Raw genomic sequence first — 18,317 nt, forward strand, 5'->3', positions numbered from 1 at the left:
TGCAATCTTTAAAAATAGGGAAAAAATGTTGGTAGAGTGTTTCTGCACACAGCTTTGCACCTCCAGTCCACTGGAATGAATGGTAATGTATGATTTCTTCTTCTTGGGTCCACAAACAGAGGGCTTTCCTCTGCTTGACTCATTTCTCAGTATCCATTATCTTGATGAGTTCAGCGTATCTTTTAAGATATACTAAGCAGGATTGTCATAAAAAGACACATCTAGACTCATGCAGAAGTAATCCCTCTCAATCATCACTTATGACCCATTAGAAGTGTGTGGCAGTGTATTTTCCTGCCCTCTGCCTGTATTTTCTTATTTTCTGTGTTGGGGACGTTTGTACCCCCACAGTGCTCAGGTGAGGTCAAGGCTTTACGAAAAGGTAAGGACAAGCAGCAGGCATCCAAGAGGCACAGCGTCGAAAAACACAAATGCAGCAGGCATCCAAGAGGCACAGCGTCGAAAAACACAAATACGGAGGCGAGACGCCGCACAAGAGCGAATGTGGGAATGGCTTCCACTATTACTTTTGCTGGCAGGTATGTTTACAAACAGCAACCGGCAATCCTGCATAGTATACCTTTAACACCAGCTATCAACAAAGAATTCCTACCATTGAAAACAGAAAAAAATGTTGCACGGCTCCCTGCTTGTCCTAATTGCTTTTCTACATTGCCTTTATTCCGCATGCTGATATTGCTCCATCTAAACAATGAGGGATTTTCATGGACTTAACTGTTAACCATATTCAGTGTGATTTCTACTGATTGGATTCTGTAAAGTCGAAGAGGCCTTGGCCTCAAGAAGTGTGCACAAAGGATCTTGGAGATAGACAGAGCAGAGCAGGGGGAAAAAAGTAATGCGCTGTTATTCTCACTCTCTTGTTTTTTCTTGTGCTTGATATTTGTGTATAGATGGTATTTATAAGTGGACATTTTACTCTATTGACATGTGCTTCTCCACTTACTGCTGAATACTAAGCAAATGCCCTTGGTTAAACAGGAAGGCCATTTAAGTTAGTACATTTATTTGTGTGTATCCAAAGGTTACATGTTGGGTTTGCACCTAAATTCATGGTGCAGATCTTTGCAGGGTTTCACCTGGACAGCTGAGCCACATTTTTCTTTACTTTTTCTATTTATTGCTCTTGTTTCATACATGCGTGGGCACACAAGTAAAGTCATGTCATATCTGCAAGTTGTAGGTCCTGTGCTCCAAAATATACTGTGTATTTTAAAAAAAATTGCCATTGTAGCTATACTGTGTGTCTCTTAAAGTCTTTATGTATTAAAATCCTGACTGTATTTCTTGCAGATGGTTCTGCTGATGCCACACACATTTATCAAGGAAGTAAAGAAAGCTGTAAATTTGTTGAAAATACAGAAATATCAAAGAAAACAGCGATGCTCTATCTGGGCCAACTACTTCATTTAGGTAAATTGCTATAAAAACATCTATAAAACCTTACGTCAAAATTACAATCAGAAGTGCGTAGCTTCATCCCCCAATTGGAAACCTTGTGGTCACCCTCCTTTTGCAGATCCTCAATGGTCTGAAGCAGCACCTGGTTCTGGTCTGCGAGGTCATTCACATAAGACCACAGGAAATCCACTTTCTTCTGCAGGAATAAAAGCACAGCAGGATAAAATTGTGGTTAATTTGCTGTGTTTTAACAAGCTGACAGTCGAACCAAGCAGCTTTTTTTCTGTAATAAAAGTTGTTTTACTTTATGGAGTCAAATCAATGACAAACCAAAACTGCTGTTAAAAACAAGAGAGCCGTAAACACATCATTTGTGCCTTAAAAACTGTATACATCCTGCGTCAGTCAGAAACAAAATCCCACAGTTTTTCCTGAGAAATAAATTGATACACGGTTATTTTGTATTAGCTTTGTATGCTTTGGGGAAGTATCTGAACACAATATTGTAAAATACAAAATTTGTTTGCCTTTCAATATCCACATGTGGTTACCAAATTGTGACGTGTATATTTTGAGGTTTATTTCGATAAATAATAAACATTGGTGAGGTAAGAGGAAGCTATTTGATAAACATAAAATAAAGCATCATTACATTTTTTAAAACACACTAAATTACATCAGGGGAAGGGACACAAATGCCAGTCTATGGTGCTGAAGTCAAGCACTTCACTAATCTACCCACATTTCCTGCAACTACCTTGCACTACATTGGGGCCAAAAATTGCCAGTAGACATACAATCGCTTTTTGCAAATTAGTTGCAATACTAACGTTGCTCCTGGGAGACAGAGTTGCAAGGAGACTATGTCATCTTTGCTGACCTATAAATGTAGTACTCCCTCTTGGCAAATCAGTGTTTTTGAAGTTGACGGATTACAGAAGTGAGATGCATAATTTTCCCAAGATTCAGCAAATGTCAGAGTGATGTCAGATATCACTTTGACATTCGCTGAATGAACAGAAAAAAACAGGGACTACACGCCTCCAAAGATGGCCTCACAAGAGAAACATGAGAGCTCCCCAGACAAACAGGATAACAGAATCTTAAAATGTATGTTGTATTTAGTTTTACCTAACCCTTGTGTTTTTAGGGTAGTCACATTGAGATTAAGAATCTGATTCAACAGGGGGTTGCATGGGTAACCATACAGGGTGCCACCTGCTACTCAAGCCCTTTTTAAACAGGAATTGTGCAAATTTGCGGGAAAGCCCAATCAGTCATTTTTTCAGCATTGGCAGTATAAAAACAAAATTGGGCAGTGCGGCAAAATGCCGCCTACGGTTTGCGTTTCCTTCTTGCTACTAGCTGCTCGCTAATTCCTGCTATCAGCTGTTTCCTGTTTATCCACCGCCAGTGGGTCGCACATGTGGCGTCATCAACAGCTCCTCCCACCTGTCTTCAACAGCCCCTCCCATTGCGGAAGGCTGCCTTGGTCTTTTTAAACTAAACGGGTTCCGCCAATAAGACTACCCTACGAGGCAGAAAATTGGGCACCTCGGATCAACTAGCCAATCAGGCTCTGTGTGTCTAAACGCTCGCAGCTTGCCGGCCCAACATTCACGGAAAATCTGGTAGTGTAAAAGGGGCTTCAGTAACCATTCACACACCGGTGGAGCAGCAATCGGGAGCAATTTGAGGTTCAGTATCTTGCCCAAGGAAACTTTGAAATTCAGACTGAGGGAGCCAGGGATTGTACTGTTGATCTTCCAATTGGTGGATGATCCACTCTACCTCTGAGCGCCACTATAGGCTCTCATTCCACCACAACAAGTAATCTATGCATGTCTAACATCTGGAGTAGAACCCAGAAATACTCTCGATACAGACCCACAGCTCTATGACGGTAAATTTTCACCTGCTTTACTAATGTTTAGCTTCATAACATTCATCATAACCACAAGGGCACTCTTAAAGCGCAGACTTTCGCCAAGGCCAAATGCCCCATCTCGCATTGTTAACAGAAGTGAAAAATAATTTGTGTATTCAGATCTGTTCTTTCTTGGCCCACCGTAGACCCTTACAACAACTTTCACAAAAACCAGGCCTGAGGATTTTCCGTAATCCTGCTGACAAACAGACAAGCAAACCAAGAAATAAACATACTGAACCGAAAGCCTAGCCTCCATAGTAAAGGTTATACATGAAAAGGCTGTTCTAGCTGAACTGAATTTCCTTTCTAAGTCATTGCCCTAATTCTTAAGGGGTATCAAATTGGTTTTGAAATAACATTGTTTTACTTTGCAAAACCTCTGTATAAAACTAGCCCTGTCAGACAAGGTGGTCAGATACTCTTGGCTTTTATACAGCAGCCCACCTAGGACTCACAATAGATGACATCTGAACTGTATTATTAGAAAGGAATACTTCATGAGCAGACGAGAGTACATAGTTGGTCAGGGGTTAGAGCTGGCTCAGAAAGATGTTATTCCCTGTTGCTGCTTTGTGTCTGGAGGAACGCATTTCTAAGTTCACATTTCATTGTTTACAAAAAAATAGGTCACCCGAACATGCTCCACAACTGATCTAATATATCAGATCCTCACAGTTCTTCAGTACAGTCTTCCAGGTCAGTCTTTTATCTCTGTTGAAAAACCTGCTTATGCACTTGTTCCTTAAAGGGATTGCACGGGTAGCCAGATAGCCTACACATACAGTGATTGCAGCTCTGATAAAAAGGGACTGCCACTGAATTTCAGAATTATTTTTTGCCTTAGAGGAGCACCTGTACATGTGTGTTCATAAACGTCTGTCCCCTACAGCCAAAAAAGTCAACAAGCGGTTTACAGCGTCCCCCGACGCATAATATAACACTGATGTATAGCTTCAGGGAGAGTAACTTTACAAAGGTGGCAGAGGTGACAGTATCTGAGATAACATTCTAGGGTTGACATTGTATTTAAAAAGATGTGGAACTAAAAATGCATCCAAAAACTCATGTTTGGCTTACTGTTTTCCAGCTTTTCCAGTGAATCATGATTGTGATGGCCGCACCTGCTGCACAGCTGATATAAATACTGCTAACCCTCCTGTACACACCTTAGTTTTCTTTATAGTTCACTCTTAATGGAGTCATTTTCTTATCATTTGATAAATTTGTCATAAGCTGTTCTAATTTCTATTTATTTACCAGTTACAGTGCTGAGGGTGGTTGCTGCTGCTGAAGAGACATCTTATCAGGCCTGAGAAAAAGATGGCCTTAAAGCAGGGCTCTTAAATACAGGAAGTGGACAATCAGAATGTACCAAGTGCCAGTCACACCATAGGGGGGATTGAGATTACTGGTTTATTTCTTTAGAAGTTATGGTTGGTGGGGCTTTTGTTTTGGCGCTAAAATATTTATACCGACAGACTAACTGTTCTGTTATGTTTTATATGTAGTTCAGTTGGTAGTGTTTTTCCTTGTGTTACCCCTCTGTTTCGAAAATGGTTTGATCTCATTGTATGTTTTCCTTTGTCTTGGTGGATCAGTTTTGTCTGTTCAGTTTTAATTGAGTTTGTGTTGAGTTAACATAGCCTGAGTTCAGTTCGGTTTAGGTGACCTCTTTTACGGGCCCACAATTTTGGCACATAATTTCTTTGTGTGCTAAATTTTGGGGTTTAAAAAGCCCTCCTTTTGAAAATCCGTCTGCAGTCTTGGAGCTCAGAGTGATCACTGCCCTAGAGAATAAAAAAAACGTTAGATGAATTCTTTACAGGAGCACTGTACGATATTTCGAGCATATCTATGATTCAGAAGTTGTCTGCACACGGCTCTCAACATGGAGTTGGCTGGGCCGACGGCTAGCAGCTAATGGTGCTAACAGGCTGAACAGTGCTAACAATACCAAAAGTGCTAACAGTGTTAACCAAGCATGAACTGGAGCGTCGATAGAACACTTTAATCGATAATGCCTTCCCAATATCAGTTGTAACCCGCATATGAGTGGAGTGCAGATTAGCAGCAATTTGCTCACCAATGGGATAAACACACCGTCTACCACAACAAAGAACAGAGAAGCTCGGATTACAACAGAAATAGAAGGAGCGTGACTCTATTCTTACTCAGGATGCCATTATTCCACTATATCTTCATATAGCAAATAATTGTTTGCTGCTTTATTAATGCTCTGAATATCGTACAGAGCTCCTTTAATTGTGAGGTTGTTCTAACATGTCAGGAAGCATCATGAACCTACAATGGTTCATGGATGAATGGTTCTCTGTGTTTTCAATGGACAACCTTTATGATTAATTGTGCACATCAACCTTTAGGACTTGGGAGCTCCTGGGTTCTAAACACATAACCTTGTTAAGCAGGCCCGCGACTGGGGCCGGCTGACCGAAACCCATCTCTGAAACCTTGTTACACCTGCTTTGATGCACAGCCCAGCTCACACAGGCTACATTCTGTAGCTAAATGATGTCACATGACAATCCTGATGATTAGAAACCTCTCTTTTTTAAATATGAGTGTGGATCTGTGTTCCTGATCTCTGCCGCTCAGATGGAAACATAATGCAATTTGCCACCTGTTACAAGTGCTGCGGCTTTATGAAAGCACCCCTGCGCTTCCTCCTGTCATTTGTCTGACAGGACAGAGGTCATCTTCTGATGCGCGAGTCACGGTGGACAGGATGTTCTTTGATTTGTATTGAATGGATGATAACCCAATGACAATAGATGATGGCAAAAAACTAAACTACACATCCTGCAGAGCTTTGGGGTCTGAATGGGGTTCTCAGTATTTTTTTTTAAAAAAAACATAATTTTTGCTGTTGATCAGACCCATAAATACAATCCAGTGTCCAGGGGCCTGGATGGCTACCTAAAATGTTTCGGTAAAATTAGGAGTGATTTGTCTCCAGTGTTAATTTAGTCCGTACAAGTACAGGATCACAAGGAGGTCAATATTTGATCATGTGAGATCATGTCAGAATTTTGGCTGTCTCCACTGTGTCCTCAACCCAATGGAAAGAGACACAACAGAAAGACATTGGGGACAAAACACCACACAGCACAGGCAATTGACCCTTTACTCAGTCCCGCCCCTGGACGCAGACTGGCCATTCATAACGTAGTATCAGGCTGGCTCAAACCAGCATCCGACAACAACACAGCTGACTTTAATGCAGTCGATTCAGATTTCCTTCATTTTCAGGCTAGTTTTGTGGATTTGGAGCTAAATGTTGTGCCTGGGGCACGTCGTGTATTAACGATACTCGTTACCTGGAGAGGTTGGAAAAAGATATATGTTTCTTCTTCTTCCCTGTTCCAAAACCAAAATCAAACCCTGAGAAGTGTAGGGTTAGCTAGCTAGCTACTGAAGATATAGCCTACTGAATGTATACACATGCTGCTTTTGCTTTTTAATGATTATAACAGTGAAACAAAGACCGACCCTGCTGTACAGGAACCAGTGAAGGGAAGCAGGGAAACTTTGCTGATATTCAACCAGCTGTGTGTCATCGCAGTGTGTGCAGATGCGATGCCACACAGCTGGTTCAATATTAGCAAAGTTTCCCTTTATATTCATTGTCTTGTGTGGCGATCAGCAGTGATGTGGTGGTTCACTTTTACACTGTGATCTGTAGCCTATAGTTCGGCTTTAGCTTCTAACTATCTTTATATTTTTAACCTGTTGTTGCTGCTGAGTCAGTTTGACATCCTGGATATATCCTTCAAACACAGACTGTAGACCCCTCTGTCTGCTTCTCTCTGGAATCACTGTTTCATTTTTCCAAAAACATATTATTTCTTCAGAGAGTCACAGTGTGGGCTCCATGCTTACACCGATAGCTTGATGAACCATCACAAAGGCTCTTACCAAAGGTACTATGCGTTAGACATGCCTCCAGGGGGATGTCCCAGTATTCTTCACATATACATAATTGCTATTTGTCAGACAACAGATAGCAGAACAACTAATTGTAGTGTTAAATGGTCATAATGGCAGCGGTGGGATTCGAACCCACGCCTCCAGAGAGACTGGAGCCTAAATCCAGCGCCTTAGACCGCTCGGCCACGCTACCGTACACATACTTTACTCAGACAACATCAGCTCCAAACGCTACTCACCTGCAATGATTCCTCTCCTGTTGCTGTAGAGTCAAGCTCCAGACATCTCAACCTCTCCTCATAAAGTCCTCTGAACTCGTTTAGCAGCTGTTTAATGTTGTCTGTCTCAGCCTCTGGACCCTGGACGTCACCTCTCAGCTCCTCTCCTGAGACAGAGGTCAAAGTATCACTTCCCTGTCCCGACAGCTTCGAGCTTTCACCTGACTCTGGTGGTGTTGTCTTTTGGCTCATGCTTGTGCCAGTTTTCAGCACGGCTCGAATAAAGTACCCGGACTAACGTTAGCTAACACTCATAATCACGGTTTGTCACTCTGGTTGAACGTTTGCCCGAAAGTTTATATTACCTGACAACTGTAGAGCGACACGGAAATACATTACATGGCATTTTGAGTGCGTGCGAGACATTATCTGTGTTACTTTGTGTGAATTACCGTGGCTTCACCAGCAACTTGGTCGCTATGCGCCGTTACTACAACGGAGGACTTTGAATGAGTTATATCCAGACAGACCGACGCTTCCCCCTACAGTTTGCCGCTGCCTTGGCGCTGTGCGATCTGATTGGCTCCTTTGTGCAAATCGCCTGCGTAATCGTGACGTTACGGCACACCATTGGTGGCTTTTCCTGAAGGGGCGGGGGTTACTGCACAATGCGGAAATACAGATTGTTTTCGTCTTATCGGGGAGGACTGTCTTTTCCCCTGTAAAGAAATGGGTAAATATGTCTTCGTTATGTTGTTTAGCAAACATTCAAGTGTGCAGTATTTTCTCCCATACTCCGGTTTTCTCACAGAGAGCTCAAATGCGTCATGTCTGCTTCTTTTAAACGGACTCGTGGACTAATATCAGCTCCGTGTTGCTGTCTGCTGTCAGTGTTGTGTGTGTAAAGCGATATTTGTCCCCCTTAACTGCATGTATGCATTTAAAATCAAATCAATTGTTAATGCCAGTCGATGTGTGCGTTGCATACGCTTCAAACGACCGACTATCGTTACTGTGAATTAGTATTCATCACAAGTCATCTTCAGGTGTATTTACCAACTGCAACTTTGGATGGTAACCTTGTGAGTGTGTGTTCCCTCAAGAGTATGTTATACTGCTCCGCACATAATTCCATTATTCCCCTAAATAATCAGTGCCAGAGATCAAAACCTTCCACATTGAGATTCAAGGCAAAGTTGATCTTATTGATTTTCAAGAGACTACTCACTTCATTTCTCTCATCCCAATCATCACTGCTCTACTCTTATCTGTCTCTTGGTTATATCTCTCTTTTCCACTGGCTTTGACTGCACTGCTCCCGCACACTCTGCCAAAACCTAATCCCCACTGTGATTATCACATAATGCTTTTGCCTTATTATCAAAATGGAGCAGATTTGGGTTTTGTTGTTGTTAAAGACTGATGGGCACGGGCTTAAAAAATTAAGAGACAATGTCATTATGAGGCGAGCGTGGAGCGGCTGATTGCATGAGATTGAGGTGCAGGCGCGTGCCTCTGCAGCTAAACACTTAGTGTAATGAGTGTGTTTTTTAAGGGAGTCACTGAAGTTAAATTGGGCTGTGATCTCACTCTGGGGTCATAAGGTCAGTTTATACAGTTTCCAGATGAAGGCAAGTGATAAATGCAGCGAGGTTATCTGTGCACTTGGATTAGCTTTATAGTTTCTCTTGAAACAGAAGCAAAAATATATTCCACATACATTGCTGCATATATTGTACAACTAATTGTTATTAGAGATGCACCGATCCAGCTTTTTCAGTTTCGATACCGATCCCGATGTTGTGGCTTTGAGTATCAGCCGATACCCGATACCGATCCGATACCATGGTTGACCTAAAAAGCTATATACCTTTACATGTAGAACAGAAAAGACTAGATGCATCAGGCATTGATGACGACACAGTTCTTTCCTAAGTGCAACAGCAGTTGAAATAGTGTGAAATACCTCCACACAGCAGATTCTCTCCTTCGCTCCATGACATATGACGTAGCTCACGTCGCAATAGATTTAAAGGGAAAGGATCGGCTCAGGTATAGGTTGCATTTTCCGATACCCGATCCATCTGTTTTGATGATATCGGCCGATATTCGATCCAGATATCGGATCGGTGCATCCCTAATTGTTATGTGCTGAGCAACAGTGTCAAAGGATTTTAATGTCAATTTCAGAAGCTGCACAACGATCTAATTTATCTACGTGTCATCATAATTCTCACAATGATTTTGTCCATTTTTTTTTATTTCTGTCCTTCCAGTGCTACTCTATAATCCATATTTACCAGCTTTACAAAGATGGATAAGAACTGGCACACAGTTTGTCAGCCAATTAATTTTACAGCTGTTACAGAGAGGCCATTTAAAATGTCCTCATAACATTCAGTATGCTAAAGCAATTGTGTTAAAGTCAAGTCATGTTCAGGTTTCTCTTCCAAATTGAGATGAAAGTATAACATGCTGACATGTCGTTAGTGGTACAGTTTGAAGCGGCAGCAATCCAATTCCCCAAACTGATGCATAGATACATATTAAGGGATATTTTAAGGGATATTTTTCGTTTTCTTAACCCTCTCATCCCGCAGTGGCCTTCACACTCTCATAGATTTTACATTAGCTTCACCTCAGTTTAGAATTTTCCACATTTTAATTGTTACACATATTAAAAAAGCAACCAAAATATTTTCATGCATGAAGCAGAGGCTAAAAAAAACGGTGCTAATCAAATATTCCTCAGTACAACATGTTATTTGCACGAGGTGAGGCCCGAGCGCTCTCTCAGTGACTCCTAAGAAAGACTTCAGTTCTCTCATTTATTAGCTGTTCCGCTTTTTCCCTTCCACGTTCATTGTGCCTCTCTGCCCTCTAAATGTTTCATTACTTTTTAAGTTGTTTTTTTGCAAACCCCTGTACTTATTACTCATACAGCCCCAGCATACTCAACCTTCCTACTCCTGAAATCAATTAATTCTCTTAAATAATTCACCTTCTGAGCAAACCAGATTAAGCAGAGCACATTTTTTTGTGTGTGTCAGATGTGCTGCTCTAACTGATGTGTATTTTTTTTTTTTTTTTGTGTTCAGGCATTAGCTTGGCCCTCACCCTATGGCTCGGAGGAGTCTTGGGTGATTACAGAAAGAGGAGAGCCTTGATAAAGCATTAGTGTGTGACGCACACACATACACACAGCCTGAAGACCCCTCTGTGCATTTGCACACATTCATATTTCATGAAACAGACTCATAACAATTAGTCTGGTTACCGCCTGGGTAATCTTCGCGTCCCCCCGTAATGCCTGCGGTCTGCTGTATGACATCACTCTCTTAAAAGTTCTAAATCTGACATTCTCATCCGTTTTCATAGTGAGGACATTAGAAGGCCATGGCTAATAGGCCCGCACTCGTTCCTGGCGAAAGAAGGGCAATAAAGTGAGGGAGTGGGAGAGAGGGGGGAAAAAAACGAGACTGGAGTGCTCAGAGAAATAGGTTTTATTCACCAGAGCTTTTACACAAATTAATTTACATGAGCGAGAGAAGAAAATGTAAAGTTGTAATCCATGCTTTGCCAATGCATAGCCTATTTCTCGCTACAAGCATCATAGTAAGCCAAGTGAACGTTTATGCATTATTTCAGCAAATATATTATGGTAACAACCATAGCTAAGTGCTTTGGAATTTGAGCCCTGCGCCACACCAGGAGCTAAATCGAGACTTTTGGATGTATAGTTTCCAAACGGCAAGGAATGATAGCCTCATGAGCAGCTTCACAGCACTTGTCCACTGCAGAAAAAGCAAAACGCAATCCCCTAGAGATACCCCACCTTCCCAGCATCCCCCAGTCTTTAGTCCCCCCCTGCCCTAAACACCCTCATCCCCTCCCTAGACACCAAAGCCAAGGTCAAGAAGAAAGTGCAGCCTTCCTCTGTCTATAGGCTATTCCCTGGATGCCCGCACCTCAGTGTGGCTGAGCCGCATATGCTTCAGGAATGTTCCCTCCTCCTTTATTGTGACCGTCAGTCTCAAGGTCAGCTCCTAGGGAGAGGTTTGTGCTTATCTGTTTTTTCCCCTCCCTCATTTTTCTCCTTAGCTATCTTTGCCCCCAGTTTTTTTTTCCTTCCTTCACTGTATCAGTAGACAGTAGCTCAGAGCTCCCAGCTGGGGGTTTCATGACGTGTTGTCTGACGTGTCTGTCTTTTTTTTTTTGTCTGTCTCTTTGTCTATCCATCTTTCTGTTGGGTAGCTGTCATTACAGCCCGTTGTCTAGTTTTCAGAGGACCTGGTGCAGCTGCGAGGCTTCAGTCTGATGCTCTGTACGCTTTTGTTGCCTCGTCTCTCCTTCCTCACGCTGGTCATGGCCCCTTTTGCCTTGAAGCGATGTTGCAGTGTGTTCCCTGTTAGATTGGATATTGTTGTTGTTGTTGTTGTTGTTGTCTGTAAGCTATGGCAGTCAGCCTTGAGTCAGTGCGCTATCTTTGTCTGAACAAGATGCACAGGCTAAGGGAACAAGGGGAGGAGAAAAAAAACCTCTCATCTGACCTGAATCAAAATACCCTTTAATATTCCCAGGAAGATGTTTTTAAAGTATTTTATACAGCTCTGGTAGAAATGCCAGACCCCAGAACCCAGGCCCTGGATTTTCTGTTGATTTTCAGCGATCTCCTCTAACCTGCGTTCTGACTCTGCCGGTTGTCAGCTGCACACTCTCCAAGAGAGGGCATTTTTGTCTCTGGGTCGGCTGGTTGGCTGACCCACAAGAGAATTATCAAGTCAATATATCACACCAGGTGTGTGTGTTTGAGCGAATTCATCAGAGAAGCAGTCCGCCTGGCTGCTTGTATCTGTGTATACTTCTTGTGTGCAAATGCTGTAGTGTCTGTCCTCGAACACACACACCTTGCCAGTGCTCTGTAAACACTGGCATTGACTGTGACTTTTGACTATTACATAAGGAACATGGATTTCCAGCTGTCCACGGTAAAAGCCCTGTAAATTCAAATGCTTAATTTTTATAGGCAGCCCGGCATTGACTGAAGTGTCTGCTTGTTATATATTTGGCAAGTGCTGCAAGTCTGAAGGGAAGCTGTCAATAGCAATCCCAGCTATTGATATGGCAGTGGGCAGGAGATGTTACTTGGCCCCCGACTCCGGCATCCCTCTGATCCCTCTACATCATAATTACATTAATATTGACAGACCCTTGACAATAGTCACATTACTATTGATAGGTGGCTGTCAATACCGTGTTTCCCCAAATAAAACATATTCATTCATAACTTGTAAACTGCTCGATAAAAGGCTTTGAAAAGAATATTGGACCCGGCCGGGTTTGCTCTCCCGAGAGGGCTGCTGCTGTGACGGGGATTTCCACCACCTGGCTGTGTGTGTGCGCGTCTGTGTAACCATGGACTGATAGATTAATTTAGCTCTGTATTAGAGCTCTGCATAGATCAAGGCTACCCTTGACACACACACACACACACACACACACACACACAGGCACATAATCTGCACATTTTCTCCCATCAAGGAAAAACTTTCAGATTAAGCTAAACAAATGGAGCCTGTTTATTGGTTACCATACACATTCAGACTACCTCTATTTTTTTTTTTAAACCCAAACTCTACTTCCGTCACAGGCGAGGTTCTAGTCACTAAACATGGCAGCATTTCAAATGCAGCTCAATGAATTTGTCACACCTGCTTACTTCAGCGGGAATTCACTCTTTTTTCATTCATTTGCTAATTCTAACTTAGTTGGACGGTGTATCCTGGCTCTATTGAAACATCATGAATACACAGATGGTCCTGTGCGCCACAATAAACCCGAGCATTGCCACCGCATATTAGAATGTTTTTTTTACCTCCTCAAGAAACGTCTAAAGTGACCATCATCTCTCTCTCTCTCTGTCAAAACTGCCATATTTACCCGGCTGAAATCTCTTTTAAAGCCTCGTGACAAATCCTGTTCAGCGAGACACAAAAGCCACTGTCAGAAAAAGGCCTCTCTGTCTCTCTCTCTCTCTCTCTGTGGGCCCCTTGCTCTGTCTCTCCGTGCGTTAGTTAGTCTCCCACTTCTTAAGCGTTTCATTTGAGGAAAGGGCAGATAAAACTGGGGGGGGGGGGACTGCGAGCAGTTTGGAAAACGTATGCAGCGCAAAATAGCCCAGACGTCACAATGGTGGGATCCCATATGGAGTCGACTCTAGGGGGAGGAAAATTGTTCCACATTTGGCAGATGTTTACGGTGTACCAGAGACTGTGCCGTTAGCCTAATCCCTAGTGATGTGATTTGTACACACACCCCTATCTCCAGAGGGAGCAGGCACCAAGAGCCCCTGGGCTTCGCCTCCTGTGTTTGTGTGTGTGTGTCTGTGTGTGTGTATGTGTGTTGGATTGTGTTGTGTTTATACACTGGAGAGAGCAGTCTAAGACCCCCTGCTCCTCCGCAATGCGCAGCTCAAAGGTTGCATTAAGGACGGGTTTTACATGTGAAAAGTGATTTCCGTTCCTATGTATAAAGAGAAAATAAACTTCCTAACAGGATGGGCCTCACCTCCGGGGCCTCATTCCTCCCAAAAACCCAGTTGTCCTTTAAATAGTTGGTCATGTTTGTGACTTTAATAGATCAAGTATGGTGTTGCCTGTGCGTTAATAAGATATTTGATCATGTCAAGTTATGAGACGTTTATGTACTAGATCTTGTTTATGTTAGTTTTGGCCGTCATTGGGGATCGTTTTTTACTTTTACTTTCATTTGTTTAAAATCTGTCTGAAGTTTATTTTGTCAACAGTAAAGTTGGTGAATAAAGTACCATGGCCCAAACTAAAATGAAAATCCGATCCAAAAAGGTCTCGATCTCCTTGTATTTGTACATGATGTATAAACTTCAACATTGAAATCCACTTGTGGAAATCCTGAAAAATATTTTCAATGTCCATCCTTGTTGTTTACTTGTCTCCAGCAGGTTTGGAAAGTGAGGACAACCAAAGAAGGACAGCTGGAAGTTCTGGCCCCGAAACCGAAGCTGACCCGCAGACCCCGGTATTGCGCATCAGCCAGCTGGATGCCCTCGAGCTAGACTCGGCCCTAGAGCAGCTGGTATGGACCCAGTTCTCCCAGTGCTTCCAGAACTTCCGTCCCGGCCTACTCACCCCGCTGGAGCCTGAACTGAGGGCTCTGCTCCATTTGCTCCTGTGGAGGTTTACACTTTATTCCAGCAGTGCCACAGTGGGCCAGTCTTTACTGAGCCTGCGCTACCACAACATCCTGTCCTCGTCTCCTCGGTACAGACCTCTGTCTCGCAAGCAGAAGCTGGGTCTGGCCCTGCTCACTGCAGGTCCACACTGGCTTCAGGAGCGCTCCCACAGCCTGCTGCTGTGCTTGGGATCAGGGGGGCCTGTGTCCGAAAGAGACGGTGGTTTACTCCAGCAGAGTCTCCGCAAGTGCCTCACCCTTGTGTCTAGTATCACACAGCTGGCAAGCCTCTTTAACTTCCTGGTGTTCCTAAGGAAAGGTCGCCATCCTGTCCTGGCTGAAAGGATTGTTGGAGCTCGGGCGGCTTTCAGCAAGCCCGACGTGGTCCGGGATGTAACCTACCAGTACATGAACCGCGAGCTGCTGTGGCACGGCTTTGCCGAGTTCCTCATCTTTCTGTTGCCGCTGATCAATACAAGGAAACTGAAGGCGACGGTGCTTTCAGTTGTTTTAGGGGGTGGAAGCGCCGACGGGGAGGGAGCGACGGAAGGGCAAGGGGTGTGGAAAGAGTGCGGACTGTGCGGAGAGTGGCCGACCATGCCTCACACGGCGGGCTGCCAACATGTTTTCTGCTACTACTGCATCAAGAGCCACAGCATCGCAGACCCTTACCTCACTTGCCCCAAATGTGGCGCAGAGGCAGGGCAGCCGGAGCCGGTCAAAATGGAGGTCGAGATGATTGGCAGGTGACGATGAGAAGAAGCTCAGTTTATTTTGTAATTGCAGGGATTTATTGAAATGAAAGTGGTGGTTATATCTTTATAGCCCTAACCCTAACCCTAAAAAAAGACAATGGTTTAATAGTCCCCGTTAAGTCATGAGTTAGTCTATGACTTGACTCCAGTCTTCATGATGTCTGTGTCTTTTCTGAACACACATAGACCTGCTATGTTTAATATATGCGTGCATATATTGACAATCCTCTGCCCCTTCCCCGTTTCTCCGGCTGGACTTTGGACAGAACTATTTGTCTTTGGTGCACTGGACAGACTACAGAGAACCACACAGAGCATATATTTGATGAGTGAACGTGTTGATTTATGCTCCAAATTGGCTGTGTGTTAGCACGTGTATGCGTGTGTGTATGTGTGTGTGTGTTTGTTGAAATGGGAATATTTGTTCTGATGAAAAATGCAGAAAGTCAGCTGAATAAATAATGGGAGGAATTTCTGATGCCTCTCATCATGGCCAAATTAGCATTTGTTGTGTATTTTGTGCCTAAATTGTATTTCAACATCATTAAAATTGATAGAGTGCTACCTCTTGGGTGTTTATTTAGTTAAGTGGAGGAGAGAGAGATGAGGGAAAGTTATAACAATCAGCACACTTCTCTCTAGACAGGCCCGGTCGTTCTAACTCCCATTATCCGTTTTCACAGCACCCCAACATGCTCAAGATCAAGGGGGCAGCCGGGGGCTTGGATTGACTCTCACACACACACATGCACACACACACACTTGACAGCCAGCCTCTCTTTTCCCTTGGCCTTTCTCTCTTTTGCTGCCTTTCCATCTCTCTCCCTCTGTAATCTCCAGGGCCCTCGCCCCTATAAGACTGTAGTAAACTGTACCAAAACCCTGGCAGTCGTCTCCTTCCTCGCAGGCGAATTACTCTCTAATCCCTGTAATGAGTCCAAAGATGCTTATTTATGCTGGAGTTAACCTCCACCAGTGAGCCCAGCCCGGGGCCAAACGCACCCCAGCTGAGTGAAGCCTTTCCTGGGCTGACAAGAGAAGAGCGGGGTGGGGTTGGAGTGGGGGGCTACCTCCCACCTCTTCTTCCCTCCCCCTTCCTCCCCTCTCCCGCTCTGATCACTAGGGCTTAATTGCTGATTGCCGAGACGATCAATCGGAACTGCAGGCATGATAGAAAGCCTATTGCGGAGAGCTGGTCTCAGATCTACCGGCTCAGACAGACGTACACACATTTGCACTCAGATGAGGTTAGTGTTTCTGTTGAGCGGAGAGGAAAGCGTGGAATATTTGTCCTCATGAGGTGCATGAATGCCCCGAAGAATACTGGGAAGGTGTACTGGCAGGGCTGATCTTAAATAATTGATGCTACTGACCGATGTGATCTTCGAAAGAGCATATGTGCGAGGGTATATGTCCTTGGTGGTAATGCAAGGCCAAAATTAATGAATTGTACAGTTTAAACACACAGAAGTATTGAAATAGCCCCTCGTTTGATTAAAAGAAAACGTACACCTTGAGGCGGAGGTTGCAATCCGAGACGATGATTGGTTTGACATTATGTAAAGAGCGTAGGTCTTACCGTGTGGATACTGGAAGGTCCTCTCACATCAAGGACATTTTGACTAATGAATCCTATAGCAATGCATATACAGCCAGACACCTGGAAGACTGTTTGTCAATATTTTATGCACTACATTACATTAATGTACAGCGAGTCCCAGAAGGCGAGATTAAAGAGATGTTCGAGATTAAGGATGCATATACCGCAATGCCGCCGGGACGTGTCATTGTTTTAACATTCAGGCAGACTTACAATCCAAACCTTTTTGCAGATATTACTCGACAACTCCAAGTGAAGTCCCCAATCCCCCTGGAAAGAGAACAGATAAAGAAGAAACAGTGCATTAAAGTCTATTAATTGAGTTAGGCCATGGATTGAATTAGTTGGAAGTTGGAACAGGGCTCTGGACTTAAGGAAGGTAGCTAGGGCTCCGTTAAGCCTATCTGTCTTTGGATCTTTTCTAATTCACAGGCTCCGTGTGGAGAAGAAAAAGAGGAAGAAGCCCAGATTCCCAGCGGCTATGCAAAGCAATCTGCCCATTCACACGCAGCCATTTAGGGAGCAAATTGGCCCTGTGCCCCCTCTGACGAAGGTTTTAAGAGAAAGGGAATTAGGGCGTTGAATCCCTAACTAGATCTCCTTCTTTGATGAGCCTCTTTATCCGCCTGTCCCTCATCTCCATTTCTTTGATGTGAGGCGTTGATTTTCCTGATTAAATAGTTTTTAAAGTAAAAAGCTCTTCTCTTGGCTCAGTAATACTGGGTACTTTACTGTACCTATTGTAGGTTCGTTTGTGTGTGCTTGCTAGCTGAATGGTCCATCTGTGGTATTCTTTAATTGGAACAGAGCCCTTGGCTTGCAGATAATAATAAGGATAGTACAATAGCTTTGATTCGTACATGCATATTTTTCTCTGAGAAAGAATGTTATCATTTAAGCTTATGCCCGGCTTTTACCTCTTCATTTGAAATGGCTAGAAGGACTCCGAAAGCCCTGTGCATTGCTAATGAAATTAAAGAGTAAAAACACCTGTGCTTTTTCACTTCAACAAAATTCCATCTCTGATCCTTTTGCTCATGAGTGTAAGCTTTTACCTCCTTTTCAACAGGTAAGGGAATTACACCTCTCTGGTAAATGGGGGAGATATTTCTAACAACTGACATCACTTTCAAAGAGTGAATGACATTATTTTCGTGCCAAGAAAAGATGAAACAAAAAAACGCACCATTTATTTGCTGACACGTCAGAGGAGTTTTGACACCTGTATATGTACTGTT

General features: G+C 43.4%; 2 protein-coding genes and 1 non-coding gene across 4 annotated transcripts in view; 1 reads left to right on the forward strand and 2 right to left on the reverse strand.

Annotated features, from left to right (window-relative positions):
- LOC126397788 (trichohyalin) overlaps positions 1 to 8,061 on the reverse strand; it is a 118,133-nt gene extending 110,072 nt beyond the window's left edge. Inside the window, exons 1-2 of the mRNA XM_050056745.1 lie at positions 7,537 to 8,061; positions 1,469 to 1,618 (exon numbers count right to left, since the gene is read on the reverse strand). Coding sequence (XP_049912702.1) covers positions 1,469 to 1,618; positions 7,537 to 7,767 — 381 coding nt within the window. The 5' untranslated portion in view covers positions 7,768 to 8,061. The remainder of the gene's footprint in view (positions 1 to 1,468; positions 1,619 to 7,536) is intronic.
- trnal-uag (transfer RNA leucine (anticodon UAG)) lies at positions 7,409 to 7,490 on the reverse strand. Its single transcript has one exon. It is a non-coding gene; the product is annotated as a tRNA-Leu (tRNA).
- Positions 8,062 to 8,178: 117 nt separating the features above from the next.
- Positions 8,179 to 15,980, forward strand: pex2 (peroxisomal biogenesis factor 2). Of its 2 annotated transcripts, none has more exons than XM_050056759.1 (2): positions 8,179 to 8,248; positions 14,492 to 15,980. In XM_050056759.1, the coding sequence occupies exons 1-2, from the start codon at positions 8,245 to 8,247 to the stop codon at positions 15,472 to 15,474; spliced, it is 987 nt and encodes a 328-aa protein (XP_049912716.1). In that variant the 5' UTR covers positions 8,179 to 8,244; the 3' UTR covers positions 15,475 to 15,980. The 2 variants fall into 2 exon arrangements, with proteins under 2 accessions (XP_049912716.1, XP_049912717.1); XM_050056760.1 differs by having other exon boundaries at positions 8,184 to 8,248; positions 14,495 to 15,980.
- Positions 15,981 to 18,317: the final 2,337 nt, after the last annotated feature.

The sequence above is a fragment of the Epinephelus moara genome, chromosome 11 (genome assembly GCF_006386435.1).
Source record: "Epinephelus moara isolate mb chromosome 11, YSFRI_EMoa_1.0, whole genome shotgun sequence".
In the NCBI taxonomy this organism is placed as follows: Eukaryota; Metazoa; Chordata; class Actinopteri; order Perciformes; family Serranidae; genus Epinephelus; species Epinephelus moara.